The sequence below is a fragment of the Amblyraja radiata genome, chromosome 4, assembly GCF_010909765.2.
Source record: "Amblyraja radiata isolate CabotCenter1 chromosome 4, sAmbRad1.1.pri, whole genome shotgun sequence".
Taxonomy (NCBI): Eukaryota; Metazoa; Chordata; class Chondrichthyes; order Rajiformes; family Rajidae; genus Amblyraja; species Amblyraja radiata.
Window position 1 is genome coordinate 10422198 of NC_045959.1, and position 17904 is coordinate 10440101.

Consider the following 17904-nt stretch of genomic DNA (forward strand, 5'->3'; position numbering starts at 1 on the left):
GGCAGTGAAAAGGAAAAAGACTGTGCCAAGAACAACGCATTATTGCAAAACACAATTAGAAAACAAATGATGATAGTGCAAGAGGTGGTCTCCAGTGTTCTGTGGCTGAGGTAGTTCAAGAACTTGTTAGTTGTAGGAATGTAACTGTTCATGAACCTGGTGGTGTGGAACTGCAAGTATCGGTACCTCCTGTCCAGTGGTAGTATCAAAGAGAGGGTATTGCCTCTATGGTGGGCATACTTAATGTAGATGCCGCATACATGAGGCAGTGCCTCATGTAGATGCTCTCGATGATGGGGAGGGCTATGTCCATGAAGGACCAGGTCAAGTTAACCACTCTCTGCAACCTCTGGTGTTCCTGTGCATTGTAATTGCTGTACCATTCATTCTGTACAATGAAACATAGAAACATAGAAATTAGGTGCAGGAGTAGGCCATTCGGCCCTTCGAGCCTGCACCGCCATTCAATATGATCATGGCTGATCATCCAACTCAGTATCCCGTACCTGCCTTCTCTCCATACCCTCTGATCCCCTTAGCCATAAGGGCCACATCTAACTCCCTCTTAAATATAGCCAATGAACTGGCCTCGACTACCCTCTGTGGCAGGGAGTTCCAGAGATTCACCACTCTCTGTGTGAAAAAAGTTCTTCTCATCTCGGTTTTAAAGGATTTCCCCCTTATCCTTAAGCTGTGACCCCTTGTCCTGGACTTCCCCAACATCGGGAGCAATCTTCCTGCATCTAGCCTGTCCAACCCCTTAAGAATTTTGTAAGTTTCTATAAGATCCCCTCTCAATCTCCTAAATTCTAGAGAGTATAAACCAAGTCTATCCAGTCTTTCTTCATAAGACAGTCCTGACATCCCAGGAATCAGTCTGGTGAACCTTCTCTGCACTCCCTCTATGGCAATAATGTCCTTCCTCAGATTTGGAGACCAAAACTGTACGCAATACTCCAGGTGTGATCTCACCAAGACCCTGTACAACTGCAGTAGAACCTCCCTGCTCCTATATTCAAATCCTTTTGCTATGAAAGCTAACATACCATTCGCTTTCATCACTGCCTGCTGCACCTGCATGCCCACTTTCAATGACTGGTGTACCATGACACCCAGGTCTCGCTGCATCTCCCCTTTTCCTAGTCGGCCACCATTTAGATAATATGGTGGTGCACAGCACACCGGCTACCTGAGTGACCTCCAAAGGATTAAAGTGAATGTTGAATTTTGATGGGACCATTTGATGGGACCATTCAAATAAAGAAAATCTCTGGAGATGAAGGCGCCAGTGTTTTTTTGAAAGCGCACGAGAAGTCTCAAAAGTCATTGGCAAAAGGAAAGGGAGATGCTGCGAGTGACCCACTGAGAGATGACAGAGCAGCAGTGAGTTGTGATTAGAGCTGAGACAATGGTACATGGTCATAAACACGACTGCAACTACCAATATCTAGTCATCAAAACAATGAAAATCTAAGCATGTGCAGATTCTAGAAATCTGAAATAAAAACAGAAAGTAACTGGACCCCCCATACAGAATTGATTATTTTTGGAACAACAGGAGCCTGCTCTGAGCTATCTATATTTCAAAGACGTTTCCCCAATTACGGCCTGATAACGGCAAAAAAACTGATACTTTAATTTTCGAAAAATGCATCCACCCCAACGCTTAAAATGTGGATCCCAAGCATGTCTGAGACGCTACATCTTGAAGATATGAGACTCGTCTTAGCAGGACAATCAGAGCAATTGTTAAAGATATGCTCTCCTTTCATTGATTCATTACAAGTATAGTATGGTGCAACACAACTCTGGAATTAAACCGATTCACAAACAGGGTGATGGGTGTGGTGAGAAATGAAGCAGGTATATCAACACATAAGGGTCCCTTTTTTCTATTTCTTTATTATTTTTGGTTTTTGTCTTCTTATCCTTCTCTAGGCTTTTACTCATTCACTCCTGGACTGCACTATCTGGTAGTCTAGGGGTTTACACATTCACTATTTCTTTCACCCTCTTTCTTTCTCGTTCTACTTCTTTCTTGTTAAATTTAAAATGGAAGGTGTACATTAAATGTATTTTGTCATATGCCGCGGTTTATACTACTGTACACTGCTTCTAATAAAAATATTTTAAAAAGTACTGGAAATACTCAGCAGGTCAAGCAGCATCTAAAGAGGAAGAAAGTTAATGTTTCAGGCCTGAGATCCTTCTTCAGAACTGGAATAATGACTGTTGCAAATTAGTTGTCTGTTGAAAAGAAGGTCGGGGAGCAATGTGAAAAAGAAAGGGAACATTTGTGATAAGATGGATCAAAATGACTTAACGGCAACAGTTTCTAGCACATTCAGCTTCTAGGTCTGTGTAATGAGATGTTAATACAAAAGTAATAGGACCTGCCCGGCAAGGCGGACAGATTTACATCTCTCCCTTTCCCAGTTCTGACAAAGGATTATGGATCTGAAACATTCTTGTTCTTTCCACAGATGCTGCCTGACCTGCTGAGTTTTTCGAACATTTTTTGTTTTTCTATGTACCTTGTCAATTAATATTAAAACAAAATATTGTCTTGATGGTAGTCCCCTCAGAAGTGGTTTTGATTATAAATTTGAACCATCCCGCAAAAGGATAGAGCATTACTGCATTAGAAATGTGTTTACAGAAATTTTGAGGGTCGACTCTTTTTCATAAAGTCTGGGGGCTTGACTTAAGATCATGCAATTTAATGATGATGTCCCATCATCTTCAGTCAAGGGAAATATGCATATTGCACCCAAAATCACACTTAACCCCCCTCCCGCGTACCTGTGCCTCTCTGAAGATGTATGGTCCTTGGTCTTGCCTTCGACTGGTGACCCTCTGTGCGTATTCTAATGGAATGTCAATCTGCACAGCTGGAGGGATGTTGGAATTGATGAAACAATTAATGATGACAGAGATCTTATTCTGAATAATCTCCTCACTGGCATGAGAATGGAACAAATCCTGAAAAATAACCAGAAAGAAAAGGGTCTAGAATGTATTTTGCCCTCCTTAAAAAGCAGAAATTATTCTTCAAGCGTGCATATGCACACAGACACAGACACAGACACAGACACAGACACAGACACAGACACAGACAGACAGACACACTGACAAACACACAGACAAACACACAGACAGACACACACAGCACTGAGATGCCAGACAATGATCGTTTTGGAACAAACATGTAACTACCTCCCTTGATTAAAAGACACCATTACTAAGATCCTCTCTATCAACATTGATTGAGCAGAAACTCTAAAGAACAGCCAGATGTGGCTGATAGATTTGGTCAGAACTTGGATATCTCTGACAATACGTGACTTGTACCCCTAAGACTTTCCATTATCTATAGGGCACAAATCAGGTGTGATGTGGAATATTCTCCATTTACCTGGATGAGTGCAATGTCAACAAATTTGGTTTAGTTTACCAAAACTAAAAGCTGGAGGGTGAGTGAGTCAGGCAGCATCTCTGGAGAAAAGGAATAGGTAACGTTTTGAGTCGAGACCCTCCTCGTATATTATTTCAGAATATTATTGTCATGTGTAACAAGGCACAGTGAAAAGCTTTTGTTGCATACTATCCAAAGAAAAGACTACACAGTAAACCTTCGCTATAATGGATCACACAAGGGTTCCCACTGGTGTCCGTTATTACCAATTGTCCACTATAACCAAATAAGGGGGTAAATATGTACAGAACTATTGGAAAAACAGCCAATAAACAAACACTACACAAAATACCTTGTGAGGGTGCAGTGGCGTTGTGGTAGAGTTGCTACCTTACAGCACCAGTGACCAGAGTTCGATCCTGACCTCGAGTGCTCCCTGCGGCAGTGTGGTTTTCCTCCGGGTGATGGGGGTTCTTCCCGTGGGGTAGGGACAAGCAGGTTTTTAGTTGGGTGGGTTGTGTGGGTCGCTGGTCGAGCTGCAGCCTTGCGGCACCATGGCCGGTCAGGATTGGTCCTGGGTCTTTGGCACTGTGGGATGGCGACTCTGCTGATGGTTTGAGGACTCCAGTTGTGCTGCAGGCCTGCACGTCTTTGTGGGGGGGGGGAGCCAGAGCAACAGGGCAAAACCCACGTTGTCTCAATGTCCCTGTCTTTGCAATGTGGGAGGACAGAGAGAACGTCTATAGTAGTTATGTGGGAGGAAAGATGGAACCACTGTGGTCGTTCTATACTACACACTGAATTGCCCACAGTGTATAGGATAGAACTAATGTATGGGTGATCGCTGGTCGGCACAGACTCGGTGTTTCCACGCTGTATCTCTAAACTAACTTAAACTAAAATTATTCAAAAACACCATTCGCTCCATTCTGGTGGTCATTCTGTGAAACAACTAACTCGGTCTGCAACAGATTTGGTCCACTATAACCAAAATCAGTTATAAATAACTCAGTTAAAACAAGGGTTTCCTGTACATGATTACAATCAAGCCATCCACAGTGCACAGACAAAGGATACAGCATTTAATACAAGGTAAAAGGTCTGATAAAGTGCAATTAATAAGAATTCAAATGAGGAAGATGGGCGGTCAGGACCACACTCTATCTGATGAGAGGGACCATTCAGTAAATTGCTGGGAAGAACATGTCCCTGAATCTGGAGTTTTGTGTTTTCAACCTTCTGTAACTCTTGCCCGATGGGACAGGGGAGAAGAGGGAGTGACCTGGGGTGAGACTGGCCCTTGATTATGCTGGTGGCTTTGCCGAGGCAGCATGAACGGCTGACAGAGTCAATGGAAGGAAGATGGGTTTGTGTGATGGTCTGAGTTTCATCCACAACTCTCTGCAATTTCTCGTAGTCTTGAATGGAGCTGTTCCCAAACCAAGCTGTGATGCATCCCGATTAAATGCATCATACATAATAACTTCCAGAAAACTTCAGTAACTTCAAAGAACTTCAAAGTAACATTAGCACATTTGCAGATTCAAAGTAACATTAGCAAATTCGCAGATTCAAAGTAACATTAGCAATTTTGCAGATGACACAAAGCTGGGTGGCAGTGTGAACTGTGAGGAGGATGCTATGAGAATGCAGGGTGACTTGGACAGGTTGGGGGAGTGGGTAGATGCATGGCAGATGACGTTTAATGCAGATAAATGTGAGGTTATCAACTTTGGTAGCAAAACCAGGAAGGCAGATTACAATCTAAATGGCATTAAGTTGGGAAAAGGGGAAGTACAACGGGATCTGGGGGTCCTTGTACATCAGTCTATGAAAGTAAGCATGTAGGTACAGCAGGCAGTGAAGAAAACGAATGGCATGTTGGCCTTTATAATGAGAGGAATCGAATATAGGAGCAAAGAGGTCCTTCTGCAGTTGTACAGAGCCCCAGTGAGTGCAGCGTAGGTTTACAAGGTTAATTCCCGGGATGGCGGGACTGTCATATGCTGAGAGAATGGAGCAGCTGGGCTTGTACACTTTGTACGCTTGTACACTTTGGAGTTTAGAAGGATGAGAGGAGATCTCATTGAAACATATAAGATTGTTAAGGGCTTGGACACACTAGAGGCAGGAAACATGTTCCCAATGTTGGGCGAGTCCAGAACCAGGGGCCACAGTTTAAGAATAAGGAGTAAGCCATTTAGAGGAAACACTTTTTCTCACAGAGTGGTGAGTCTGTGGAATTGTCTGCCTCAGAGGGCAGTGGAGGCAGGTTCTCTGGATGCTTTCAAGAGAGAGCTAGATAGGGCTCTTAAAAATAGTCAGGGGATATGGGGAGAAGGCAGGAACGGGGTACTGATTGGGGATAATCAGCCATGATCACATTGAATGGCGGTGCTGGCTCGAAGGGCCAAATGGCCTACTCCTGCACCTATTGTCTATTGTCTATTGTAACTCAGGTTAAAGAAGCACACTTGGGTGGAACCCCATCCACTCCCCAAAACATTCATTCCCTCCACCACCAAAGGACAATGGATGCTGTATATTTCATCTACACATGCACTGCAGTTTCTTAACTAGTCTGCTCCAGCAGCATCTTTAAAACTAATCATCAAGAATGGCAGCAACAGCAGCTTTATGGGAACACCACCATCAGCAAGTTCCTCTCTCAAAGTTGAACTCCATCGTGACCTGGAAATTCATTGCCTGTCCCTTTTCATCACTGGTACAAATCCTGAAACTTTCTACCCAATTGTAAGAGTATCTTGCAATTGGGTAGAAAGTCAATGGGAACCCTTGTGTGATCCTTGATGGAGACTGCGAGTGCTCAGGAGGCCCCGACCACGGGTGAACATCTGGGAAGAGCGGCGGGGAGGCTGGCTGGACTATGGTACCTTCCTCAACTTTGGTGCCACTGTGGGGTTGTGTTGTGTCGTGGACATCTGTGTTTGTGCTTTTGTTAATTTATTTTTTAATATGTTTTATTTATTTATTGTTTATTTTATGTTACTTGATTGTAAGGAAAATCCATTTCGTTGTCTCTTATGAGATAATGACAATAAATTGAATACAATCCAATCCAATCCAATCCATTATAGCGAAGGTTTGCAAAAACCAAGAAAGAGGTTGACCAAGGAAAACTTAGAGATGGGCATAAATGCTGCTCTTACCAGTAACTCCCAGAGCTCAAAGAATTATTTATAAAATAATATTTTCACTGATTCAAGATAAATATCAGACATTTGAAAGTACAGTAGTTATTATTGCTTAATCATTTTAATCAGATGCTATTATCTTGTGTATTATTTACCTTGTACTTTTGAACCTCGAGCCAAAACACCACATTATTCTCCATTAAATTTCCCTTCGGTGACACAAACCTCTGGAACTGCTGAACTGTTACTGGATTTAACAATGCTTTACGGAATGCAATGATTTCTTTCGATGAGGTGGCCCATTTGCTTGTTATGTGCTGCAGGAAACAAATGGTGGCTGCATTGGTTTATGCCATCCGACTTTCACAAAGCATTTCTCACACCGATATTCTTTTCATGAGCAAAGGTTACATCGTTTTTCAAAAAATCTATTCCTCAGCCGATTTCGTTTCCGTATCGCAAATTCTCACCATTTCTAAAGACCACACTATGATATTGCATATTCTCATGAAATGGCAATTAGTTCATCTCTAGGACAAAAAACTCACCTTCATTAATTCCCGCTTCTTCCTACTTTTCTGTAACATTTGGTCTTCCACCACATCTTCCATTTGTACCTAGAGAATAGGCACCAAGTAACAAAATGTTAGGTCATATATTTATAACTCCCAACTCAAAACAAATGATGCATTTTCCTAAGTTTTTTTTAATGATTTCACACATAAAGGATATGTTTCAGCTGTGAGTCAGTTGGTATTTCCACATTCACAAATTCTTTAATTGTATAGGGATTCCAAATTGCATAGTTTAGGCTTTGGGTTGATTATTGTTAAGTTTACAGTGAAAAACGTTGTTTTGCAAGCTATCCTAACCAATCAGATATACCCTACCTAAATACAATCAAGTCAAACTCAAGGACAATAGATAGAGCAAAGGGGAAGAATCAGAGCAAATAATATAGTTCTCAGCATTGTGGGGCATCAGTTCCACAGACAAAGTCCAAAGTCTGCAATGGGGTAGAGGTGAATCATTCAGTATCCTAGCTTATGAAAGGATGGTTCAAAAGCCTGATGACAGAGGGGAACAAGCTGAGTCTGGTGGTGGGCTCTTTTGAGCTACTGTATCTTTTGCCGGATGGGAGTTGGGAGAAGAAGGAATGACCGGGGTGGGACTTCATTCATTGTGTTTGCTGCTTTTCTGAGACAGGGTGAAGTGTAGATTGAGTCGATGGTCGGAAGTCTGACTGGTACGTGTGATAGACTGGGCTACATCGACAACCTGTTGCAATTTCTTGCGGTCATGGGCAGAGCTGTTCCAAACAAATGCAACCCGACGGTATGCTTTCTATGGTGCTTCTGTAGAAGTTTGTAAGCGTCATTGGAGATGTTGTGTTGTTGGGGCTTCTTGGCCGTCGCATCAATGTAGTTGGTCCATGACAGATCATAGGTAACATTAAGGCTCCTAAGGAACTTGAGGTACTTAATGCTTTGAAATGTAAGTTGCTCCTAATGTATAGGAAATGAATGAGAAAGTGGGATAACATAACTTGTATAAAGGGAATATTGATTGGTGGACCAAACAGTCTGTTTCCATTCTGTATTTCTAAACCAAACTATAGAATGGACACAAAATGCTGGAGTAACTCAGCAGGACAGGCAGGATCTCTGGAGAGAGGAATGGGCAATGTTTCGGGTCAAAACCCTTCTTCAGTCTGAACCTTCGATTTAAACCAGCATCTGCAGTTCTTTCCTACATAGAATCTCTCAGTTCAGTAGCTGGCCTTTCAGCCTATTGTGTGTCACATCTGTTTTGGAAAAGTAATCCAAGTAGTCTCCCTCTTGCCTTTTCATCACCATAGGAAAGTGACTTGTTCTGGAAGGCATCTTGGTCAGCATGTACTAATTGGGCTGTGGGCCAATACCATGCAAGTCTGTGATTCCATGACCTTAATAACATTTCTTAATCTAATTACTCCTTCCATGAAAGGCAACTTGCTAAACTTTCCCCTTACATTTCAAGTATTACCATCCTCTATATCAATGAACCAATTCACTCTTCATTTAAAACTTGGGGATTTTTTAATCATAGGCATTAAAATCTCTGCTGCAGTGCACACAAGATAATTTTCAAAGTATCTCATCCCAGATATCACCTGGGATTCTGCAATGTATCTTCTCCATAAATGCTATATTCAATACACCCACTACAGTCCAACCCAATAACGTTTTAACATCCCTTCCTTTCTTTTGCACTCATTATGGGAGGAAATCAACTTTGGCTATGTATGAAATTACCATTTTTGCTCTGCTGAGCGTTTCACCCTAAAGCCTCTTTATGTAAACCCACTTTCTCTTTGATTTTTAAATCCAATCTCACTTTGCCTGTTTCTGTGAATTTCTATAGCAAAATTGTGCCATTGTTCTTACTCGATTGAGTGCTTCACAGTAATCAACAAAAAATATAAAACTGCAGATGCTAGAAAGCTGAAGTAAAAACAAAATGGTGTAATGATGAACTGGGTCAAGCGGCATCAATGGGAAGAGGCAAAATTAACATTTCAAGTCAATGCCTTTTACCAGATTGACTTCTGATGAAAAGTCACGATCATGAATGTTAAGTCTTCTTTCTCCACAGATGTATCCTGATCTGCTTAGTATTTCCAGCATCTTATGTTTATATTTGAGAGTTTTGGTTCAGCTAAAAAAAAAAATCAAATATAGTTCCATGCGACTATCGATTAATTAACCATGTATATTATTCATTTCACTTCTTCCAGCAATGCTTTACTGTTTCAAGTGATGTGTGCCAAGTATGTTAAAGATTTAATTTACATGTTTAGTAAAAGTTGACAAGTAACACTGCTTTACATTTAACACAATCTGCTTTAACAGGAAGGCCAGACGATGGATTACTGTACCCGTTTGTGGTGCCTCTCAGCGAACGCTTTTGAAGCCAGGAACTTGGGCAGCCATTTTCTTTCCAAACGTGCTTTTGCATAATGTTGCAGCTCAGTTCCAACCACCAAAGTCAACTGGTCATTCAGCAGCTTGTCCCGTCCTCCAGCCAACACCACCACCTGGAGAACAACATTAGATTTAGCATGGTTTTGTTTATCCCAACATTTATTAAACACAATGCTTCAAATCCTGAAGCTGGAGATGACTTAACAAATCTTATATTACTAAATCTCTGATCTTGACCGCTTTTGGCCCATTGTGCTGCGATTTCCGACAGAACGCCGCCACCTACGGCCGTCATTTTTGGCCACCTCGCTCAGAGCCCCTCTCCGCCTTACGGGTGCGGAGGATTTTTCCCATCGATGACAAATCAGAGAGATATTAATGTATTTTAAAAAATCACCATTCTCTCTGCTGCCCCTGCTGGAGGGAAGGGGAAGGATTATAAAACCAGGAAGTGGTGTGCCCCACTCAGTCTCTGCAAGATTGATGAAGCCAAGGGTCACGTCTCTCTGAGCTCTGAATAACACTGAACAAATGTCTACACAACTGTGAGTACCCTTAATGTGGTTTGAAAATGAAAATATGGTTTGTTTGAAGTAAAAAGGCACTGCCTGCAAATGGTTGTTTGGGTGCTTTGGCTTGAAGTTGAAAGGCACTACTTACTGCAAATGGTGGCTTGGGTGTTTTGGCTTGAAGTTGAAAGGCACTGCCTACTGCAAATGGTGGCATGAAGTTGAAAGGCACTATTTAATGCAAATGGTGGCGGGTGATTTGGCTTGAAGTTGAAAGGCACGACTTACTGCAAATGGTGGCGGGTGCTTTGGCTTGAAGTTGAAAGGCACTACTTACTGCAAATGATGGCTTGGGTGATTTGGCTTGAAGTTGAAAGGCACTTCTTACTGCAAATGGTGGCTTAGGTGCTTTGGCTTAAAGTTGAAAGGCACTACTTACTGCAAATTGTGGCTTGGATGATATGGCTTGAAGTTGATAGGTACTACATACTGCAAATGGTGGCTTGGGTGCTTTGGCTTGAGGTTGAAAGGCACTACTTACTGCAAATGGCGGCTTGGGTGCTTTGGCTTGAAGTTGCATTATTTACTGCAAATGGTGGCTTGGGTACTTTGGCTTAAAGTTAAAAGGCACTACTGCAAATGCACTTACTTCCTGTTTGCACTGTATATTGATTTTAGATAAAACGCTACCACTTACGGCTGTGATTTTTGGCCATCTTACTCAGTCCCCCCTCCGCTGAGCAGGGGCACAGAATTCTTCCCATCAATGAAAAATAAAAGTGTTATTAGTGTTTAAAAAATGTTGACAATCTCTCTCCTGTCCATCACGCCCTGAAAGCCACACCTTTTCCGGTGGGAGGGGGAGGGGTTATAAAACCCAGAAGTGTGGGTGTGGCTCAGGCTCTGCATGATGGGGGAGGGAGAGGTCATGACTCTGAGCTGTGAATCAACTGCACACACTGAATGTCTACTGAACTGTGAGTTTGGTGTTTTGTGTGATTTTATGGTGGATTCACCCTGCATGAAATGGTATGAAGCTGCATTTGAATTTGGTGGCCTTGGACCCTGCTTGAACTGGAATGAAACTGCACTTGAATTTGGCAGCCTTGCATCCTGCTTGAAGTGGTATGAAACTGCACTTGAATTCAGTGGCCTTGCACCCTGCTCATAGTGGTAACAAACTGCACTTGAATTTGGTGGCCTTGCACCCTGCTTGAAATGGTAGGAACATGGATTTGAATTTGGTGGCCTTGCACCCTGCTTGAAATGGAATTTCAAGGAATAGTCATGTCAACTGCCAGCCCACTAGCCGTGAGTGAGCTGCCAGCAGATCAGGCTTGCGGGACTGAGCTGCCACCCCAAGAACCCATACCAGCACTCCAGAAAGCCCCCCCACTGGCCACCAATATTGGAATTGGTGGAGAGGTGGAATATTGCGTTGGGGGACCAGCCCTCCCGTTTGAACATGGGACCCAACGGGTCCCACTTAGTCTAGTAATTAACTAAAATAATAGCTTAAACTACTTGAATTCATTAATTAAAAATAATGAATTAAAAATTTAATTAACAAGACATACCTTTTTAATTTCACATTCATTATAGTAGTCATGAGCACTTTAAAGTTGAGTGCCAGAACAGTTAAGGGTCATTTCATTGAATATTTTCCCCTTACATTCGACCTGCCAAAGTGCAACAACTCACACCTGCTTGGATTAAACTCCATCTGCCATTACTCCACCAATATCTATAGCTGATCCATATCCCGCTGTATACCTTGACAGACTTCCTCACAGCCCACAAGTGAGGAACCCCAGCAACCTTGGTGTTATCTGCCAACTTATGCCCCTGTCCCACTTAGGAAACCTGAATGGAAACCTCTGGAGACTTTGCGCCCCACCCAAGGTTTCCGTGCGGTTCCCGGAGGTTCCCGGAGGTTTTTGTCAGTCTCCCTACCTGCTTCCACTACCTGCAACTTCCGGCAACCACCTGCAACCTCCGGGAACCGCACGGAAACCTTGGGTGGGGCGCAAAGTCTCCAGAGGTTTCCGTTCAGGTTTCCTAAGTGGGACAGGGGCATTACTAACCAACACATCTGTGTTTGCGTCCAAGTCATTTACTTATATCACAAACAACAGAAGTCCCAGCACAGATCCCTGTTGAAATCTACGGGTCACAGACCTCCAGCTTGAATATTGTCCTTCCACCACAACCCTCTGTCTTCTAACAGTAAGCCAGTTCTGAATCAATGTGCCAGATCACTGTTACTTCTGTGCATCATGATCTTCTGGATCAGCCTACCATGGGAGACTTCATCAAAGGTCGTACTAAAATCCACATAGACGACATCCACCACCCTAACCTCATTGATCACCCTTGTCCCCGCCACAAAATACTTGATCAAGTTAGTAAGACAGAACCTGCCACATACAAAGCCATGCTGACTGCCCCCTAATCAACCTGTTCTCTTTGAAATTAGAGCAAATCCGATCCCAAAGAATCTTCCCCAATTGCTTCCTACCACTGACGAGGGGCACATCAGCCACCCCCTCTCACCAACTGCTGCCTCTTCCTTCGCTTTATCCCCTTAACCACCGCCACCTCCTCCTATTCCCATCACCCTGTCCACTTGGCCTCACTCTCCCCCCCCCTCCCCCCCCCCCCCCCCCCCCCACCTCACTCCCATCCACTGGTGTCTCCTCCACATTCTACCTACACTCCTACAAACCTGTGCATCTTTGGAACACCCAGGGAAAGCACACACGGTCACAGGGAGAAAGTACAAACTCCATGCCAGCAGCATCCGTAGTCAGGATTGAACCCGGGTCTCTGGCATTGTAAGGCTACAACTCTACAGCTGTGCCACCCTCCCTGTACTGCCCTTAATTTAGCATTAAAACTTTCAGTCTATTACCTCTTCCTGTTGTGCCTTTGTGGCTGGGCTTGTGGGTCCAAAGAAATACTTATGATTCAGATATTTTTTGATAATGTCTTTGGACATTTTATTTCGCATTTCCTTTTCTCCCGAATAGATACTTCTATATGCCTCAATGTCCAACCAGCACTTGAGATCCATACTGTGGGAAAACAATTAACTTTATTTTTTATCAGCAACTATGCATTAACACAATCTATTTATATCAAATTTATTAACAGTAGTTTTTATTATAAATGCATCAAAATAAATGTAAGTGCAATACTGAAGTAATTATAACACATTATCTCTAAAGCTCTACACTTGGAATCATAGTGTCACAGTTATACAGCACGGCAACACTGAGTCTGTACTGACCATCATCCACCCATTTTACACTAATCCTACATTAATCCCATTCTTTTAAATTCTCTCCTCATTCTCAACATCTTCCCCAGTTTCTACCATTCACATAGATACTATGGACAATTTACAATGGTCAATTAAGATACTAACTCAAACAAGAGCACACGGAGGAAACCCATGCGGTCGCGGGGAGAATGTGCAAACTCAACGCACACAGCACCCAAGGTCAGGTTTGAACATTATGGCATTATTTGCCTGGATAACATGCAAAGCAAAGATTTTCACTGCATTGCAGTACATGTGACAATAATGAACCAATACCAATAAATGGACTAAAATGATGTTTTACTATGCAAAAGGATTCTGAAACCCAGAAGACATGACATGGGACAGACTTTTTCCTGTAGTGATTCCAATGATGAGTTTTGATATCCTTTATTACAGAAAAAAATTATGGACACTTACCCCGCTAAATTATCTTTAAGGAATTCCTGGAAGTGTTCAAGTTGCAAGCGATTCCGTAAAAGACCTTCGAATGTGTAATCGCGAAATTCCAGAGGAACCAATTTCCAAATGGGTGTGTTTTTCAGTTCACCTGCAGTTTGCAGAATGGCTGATTGGATTGGAGTAGGAAAATCCTAGGACAAGTAATAACAAAGTTAAACGGAGAGATGCAGTCAATGACAAAAGGTATTATAGTAAATGTTTTGGCTCATCTACAAGAATTTGGCATTCTGAATTATATTTTCATTATTTAACTCATGTATGTATCTGTACGTTGTATTTATTTCTGCAGACAGAAGTTGTGGCAGAAAGTAAACATGGGAATAATTTGCTGGAACCCCAAACTTGGATTGGGAATATTTGATGTTTTCATCTGCATGGGATAAGTGCACGCAAAATACATTCACTGAATATTTGGATTGAAACAATCTTTTTTAACTCTTTTCAACGTTTTGGTGGAATGATGTTGTTTCATATTTTGGAGCTATTGCAGAAATCATTGTTGGGCACGCTAGATGTGGCTGCGATGGTGCAGGCAATGCTTCGATGGTTGAAGCATTAGACTAAATAGTGGAAGCCTTTTGCATGCCTCTCACCTGAACAAAAATCTCACCTTGCTTCATCTTGGTTGACTCCTACAGATTTTGGATTAGAGTCTTTCTTAGTTCCCCTCGTAAAGGGATTTGCCTCAGTGCAAAAGACAGATTTGGTTCTTTGACACATTGTGTCTTTTAGGAACAAATCTCTGCAGTTTGAATAATTACCCAGTATTTTAAACTATCATCAGTCTGCAGTCTGTCTGGTCCATGCATAAACTATGAACTCATTATGTTACAGCCATAAATTCTCAAAGAGTCAAGGCCTGATGTCCAAGGTACATTTTTAACAAACATGAGTTGGCAGAATTAACCTCTGCTTTAGGCATCAGTAAACTGCAGATTAGTTAATGCTGTAGATTGATTAATACTGCAGCTATCCTATGTGACAATATGGAATGGAGGAAATGCATAAAACACCATGTTTAAGTGTGATAATCAATGAAGCTTCTGCAATGGAAGTCCTAATTCATGAAATTTCACAACCGTGCATTTGGAAGTTTTGCCTGCTAAATCATCCCCAAACTGCAGCAACGATAATGTGCCAATCCTACCACCAGTCCGACTGAAATTGAGCACAAAGCATATGAATCTGATGTAATTTTAACAACAAAAATGTGCATTTCTACAACACCCTGCCTGTTCAGTGCTTTGGCAATTCATTTTCCACCTCCTCATAATCTAAATTGTGCAGAAATGTTGGCCAAAGCTTTTTGAGAGCATATCGCCATCCACACAATGCTGAGAACCACTGAAGATTTTCCCTTAGCCCGCGTGCAAATGGTGATATAAACTTGCTGAGGGTTTACCTGGCAAAGTCCTTTTATATGTGGGAGGCCAAAACAAACCCCATCAATATACGAACAGTCAGCAAAGCCATTTCTGTAACAGTTATCGTTTATTGAGTCCTTGAATGTGCTTCATAACAAAAGGATTTGAGTATAGGAGCAGGGAGGTTCTACTGCAGTTGTACAGGGTCTTGATGAGACCACACCTGGAGTATTGCGTACAGTTTTGGACTCCTAATCTGAGTAAATACATTCTTGCCATAGAGGGAGTACAGAGAAGGTTCACCAGACTGATTCCTGGGATGTCAGGACTTTCATATGAAGAAAGACTGGATAGACTTGGCTTGTACTCGCTAGAATTTAGAAGATTGAGAGGGGATCTTATAGAAACTTACAAAATTCTTAAAGGGTTGGACAGGCTAGATGCAGGTAGATTGTTCCCGATGTTGGGGATGTCCAGGACAAGGGGTCACAGTTTAAGGATAAGTGGGAAATCTTTTAGGACCAAGATAAGAAAAACATTTTTCACACAGAGAGTGGTGAATCTCTGGAATTCTCTGCAACAGAAGGTAGTTGAGGCCAGTTCATTGGCTATATTTAAGAGGGAGTTAGATGTTGCCCTTGTGGCTAAAGGGATCAGGGGGTATGGAGAGAAGGCAGGTACAGGATACTGAGTTGGATGATCAGCCATGATCATATCGAATGGCGGTGCAGGCTCGAAGGGCCGAATGGCCTACTCCTGCACCTAATTTCTATGTTTCTATGCTTGACATTCAGAAGCACATAAAGACTATGCACCATCAATAATCTTAACACTTAAATTAGTGTCAGGGGTTATGGGGAGAAGGCAGGGGAATGGAGTTAGGAGGGAGAGATAGATCAGCCATGCGTGGTAGACTTGATGGGCGAATGGCCTAATTCTGCTCCAATCACATATGATCTTAAAACAAACATGATTAGTTAAAATGTACCATAATTTACTCTTACCATTCTTACTTGTATCCATTCTTCTCCTTTCATATGCTACACCAGACCTGACCAAACTTGCTGGCACCTATGAAGTCAAGTGCCTGCAGCTCACTGCAGAACTGTTGGCAGTTTGCCATCCCAATGAGATTTCTTTGAGAATGCCTGGATCATTCATTTCAGCTTCAGGAACTGGAAGTATTTTAGCCAAGAGCTCTTGGCTCAAAACCTAGAACTATAACTAACCCAGGGGGAAAAAGTAACTAAAATAATTTTCTGCTTCTTTGTAGCAGGTTAAATTTCAGAACACTATAAACACTGAACTTGTGTTCGCACAGATCAGCCATCCTTTCCAAACCAACTGCACACTGATGGCACCTCCACTGCACTCTTACTGATAAGAAAATTCAACCTATCTTATTTTGATAAAATTATGTCTAATTGTTACTATTAATGATGATCACACTCATGTTCACCACTGCCACTGCTCATTCTTCACTTTCTCCAGAAAGTATCTAGCCAATTCCATATGGGTCTCCCCATATAAATATAGGAATTTAGATATTTAAAAAAATTAAGAAGTTCCATTTTTTTTTTCATTGATTATAATGGTTTTTAAAAAGCAACAAACTAATTACTTTCAGAAAATGGTGAAAATACTCAGCAGATAACAAAGTATCAGGCAATGTTTCAGGGTATTAGCTTACATTTGTATATGTGGCATTTTTTATCTTCAGCACCTTCAATTATTTGCTTAAGATTTAAATACCTTGTGGGGGAAAACTTTCCTCTGCAGTTCCCGAAGTTTATTGATATATATTGAATCTAAATGTCGAACCTCATCTATCAACTCCACCTGCAAAATAAAAGATCTTCACTTAACGTTAATGCACAAACACTAACAGATCTGCACGATAAGCAAATTGCCAACTCGAAGAAACACATAATTGCTTATATAATTGCCACACAATCATGACTGCATGTGACACACATCACTTCAACCTTTGCATTAAATTATGAATCTTTCCATTTTTACACGGCATCTGTGAAGATCAATTGTTAGATTGATAAAATGGATATCCAAGTGTGAGCTGTTTGACGTTGTATGAAAGAAGTAACAAGAAAAGGAGCAGGCCATATTACATCCCAGGTTTGCTGCACCTTTGAATAAGATCATGGCTGATCTTTGTCACAGCCCCTCTTTCCTGTCTGTTTTCTGAAACCCTTGACTCCACATGGACCAAGTTTATCAATGTTGCCTTTGAATGCAAGCGATCTCCAGGATGGAGAATTCTAAAGAGTTATGGCCAAAAAACTGGAAAGTCCTCTATCCCTGTCTTCAACGGCTAGTACCATATTCTGAAATAAGGATGTGATTTACAGCAAAAGGCAGGCTACAAAGAAAGGTACGTGTGCACCAGAATCAGTGGAGAGAATGTTCAGATATTAATATAATATGTGTTTGAACTCAAGTGAATGACCATGTGTTCACACACAGAGAGTGGTGAATCTGTGTAATTCTCTGCCACAGAAGGTAGTTGAGGCCAGTTCATTGGCTATATTTAAGAGTGAGTTAGATGTGGCCCTTGTGGCTAGAGGGATCAGGGGGTATGGAGAGAAGGCAGGTACAGGATACTGAGTTGGACGATCAGCCATGATCATATTGAATGGCGGTGCAGGCTCGAAGGGCCGAATGGCCTACTCCTGCACCTATTTTCTATGTTTCTATGT

General features: G+C 41.9%; 1 protein-coding gene across 1 annotated transcript in view; it reads right to left on the minus strand.

Moving 5' to 3' along the window:
• The window catches only part of rgs22 (regulator of G protein signaling 22), a 63815-nt gene that overhangs the window by 18593 nt on the left and 27318 nt on the right, over nucleotides 1-17904 (minus strand). The window contains exons 13-19 of the mRNA XM_033018875.1: nucleotides 16943-17029; nucleotides 13785-13957; nucleotides 12954-13116; nucleotides 9488-9646; nucleotides 7119-7187; nucleotides 6726-6887; nucleotides 2803-2982 (exon numbers count right to left, since the gene is read on the minus strand). Of these exons, the coding sequence (XP_032874766.1) occupies nucleotides 2803-2982; nucleotides 6726-6887; nucleotides 7119-7187; nucleotides 9488-9646; nucleotides 12954-13116; nucleotides 13785-13957; nucleotides 16943-17029 (993 nt within the window). The remainder of the gene's footprint in view (nucleotides 1-2802; nucleotides 2983-6725; nucleotides 6888-7118; nucleotides 7188-9487; nucleotides 9647-12953; nucleotides 13117-13784; nucleotides 13958-16942; nucleotides 17030-17904) is intronic.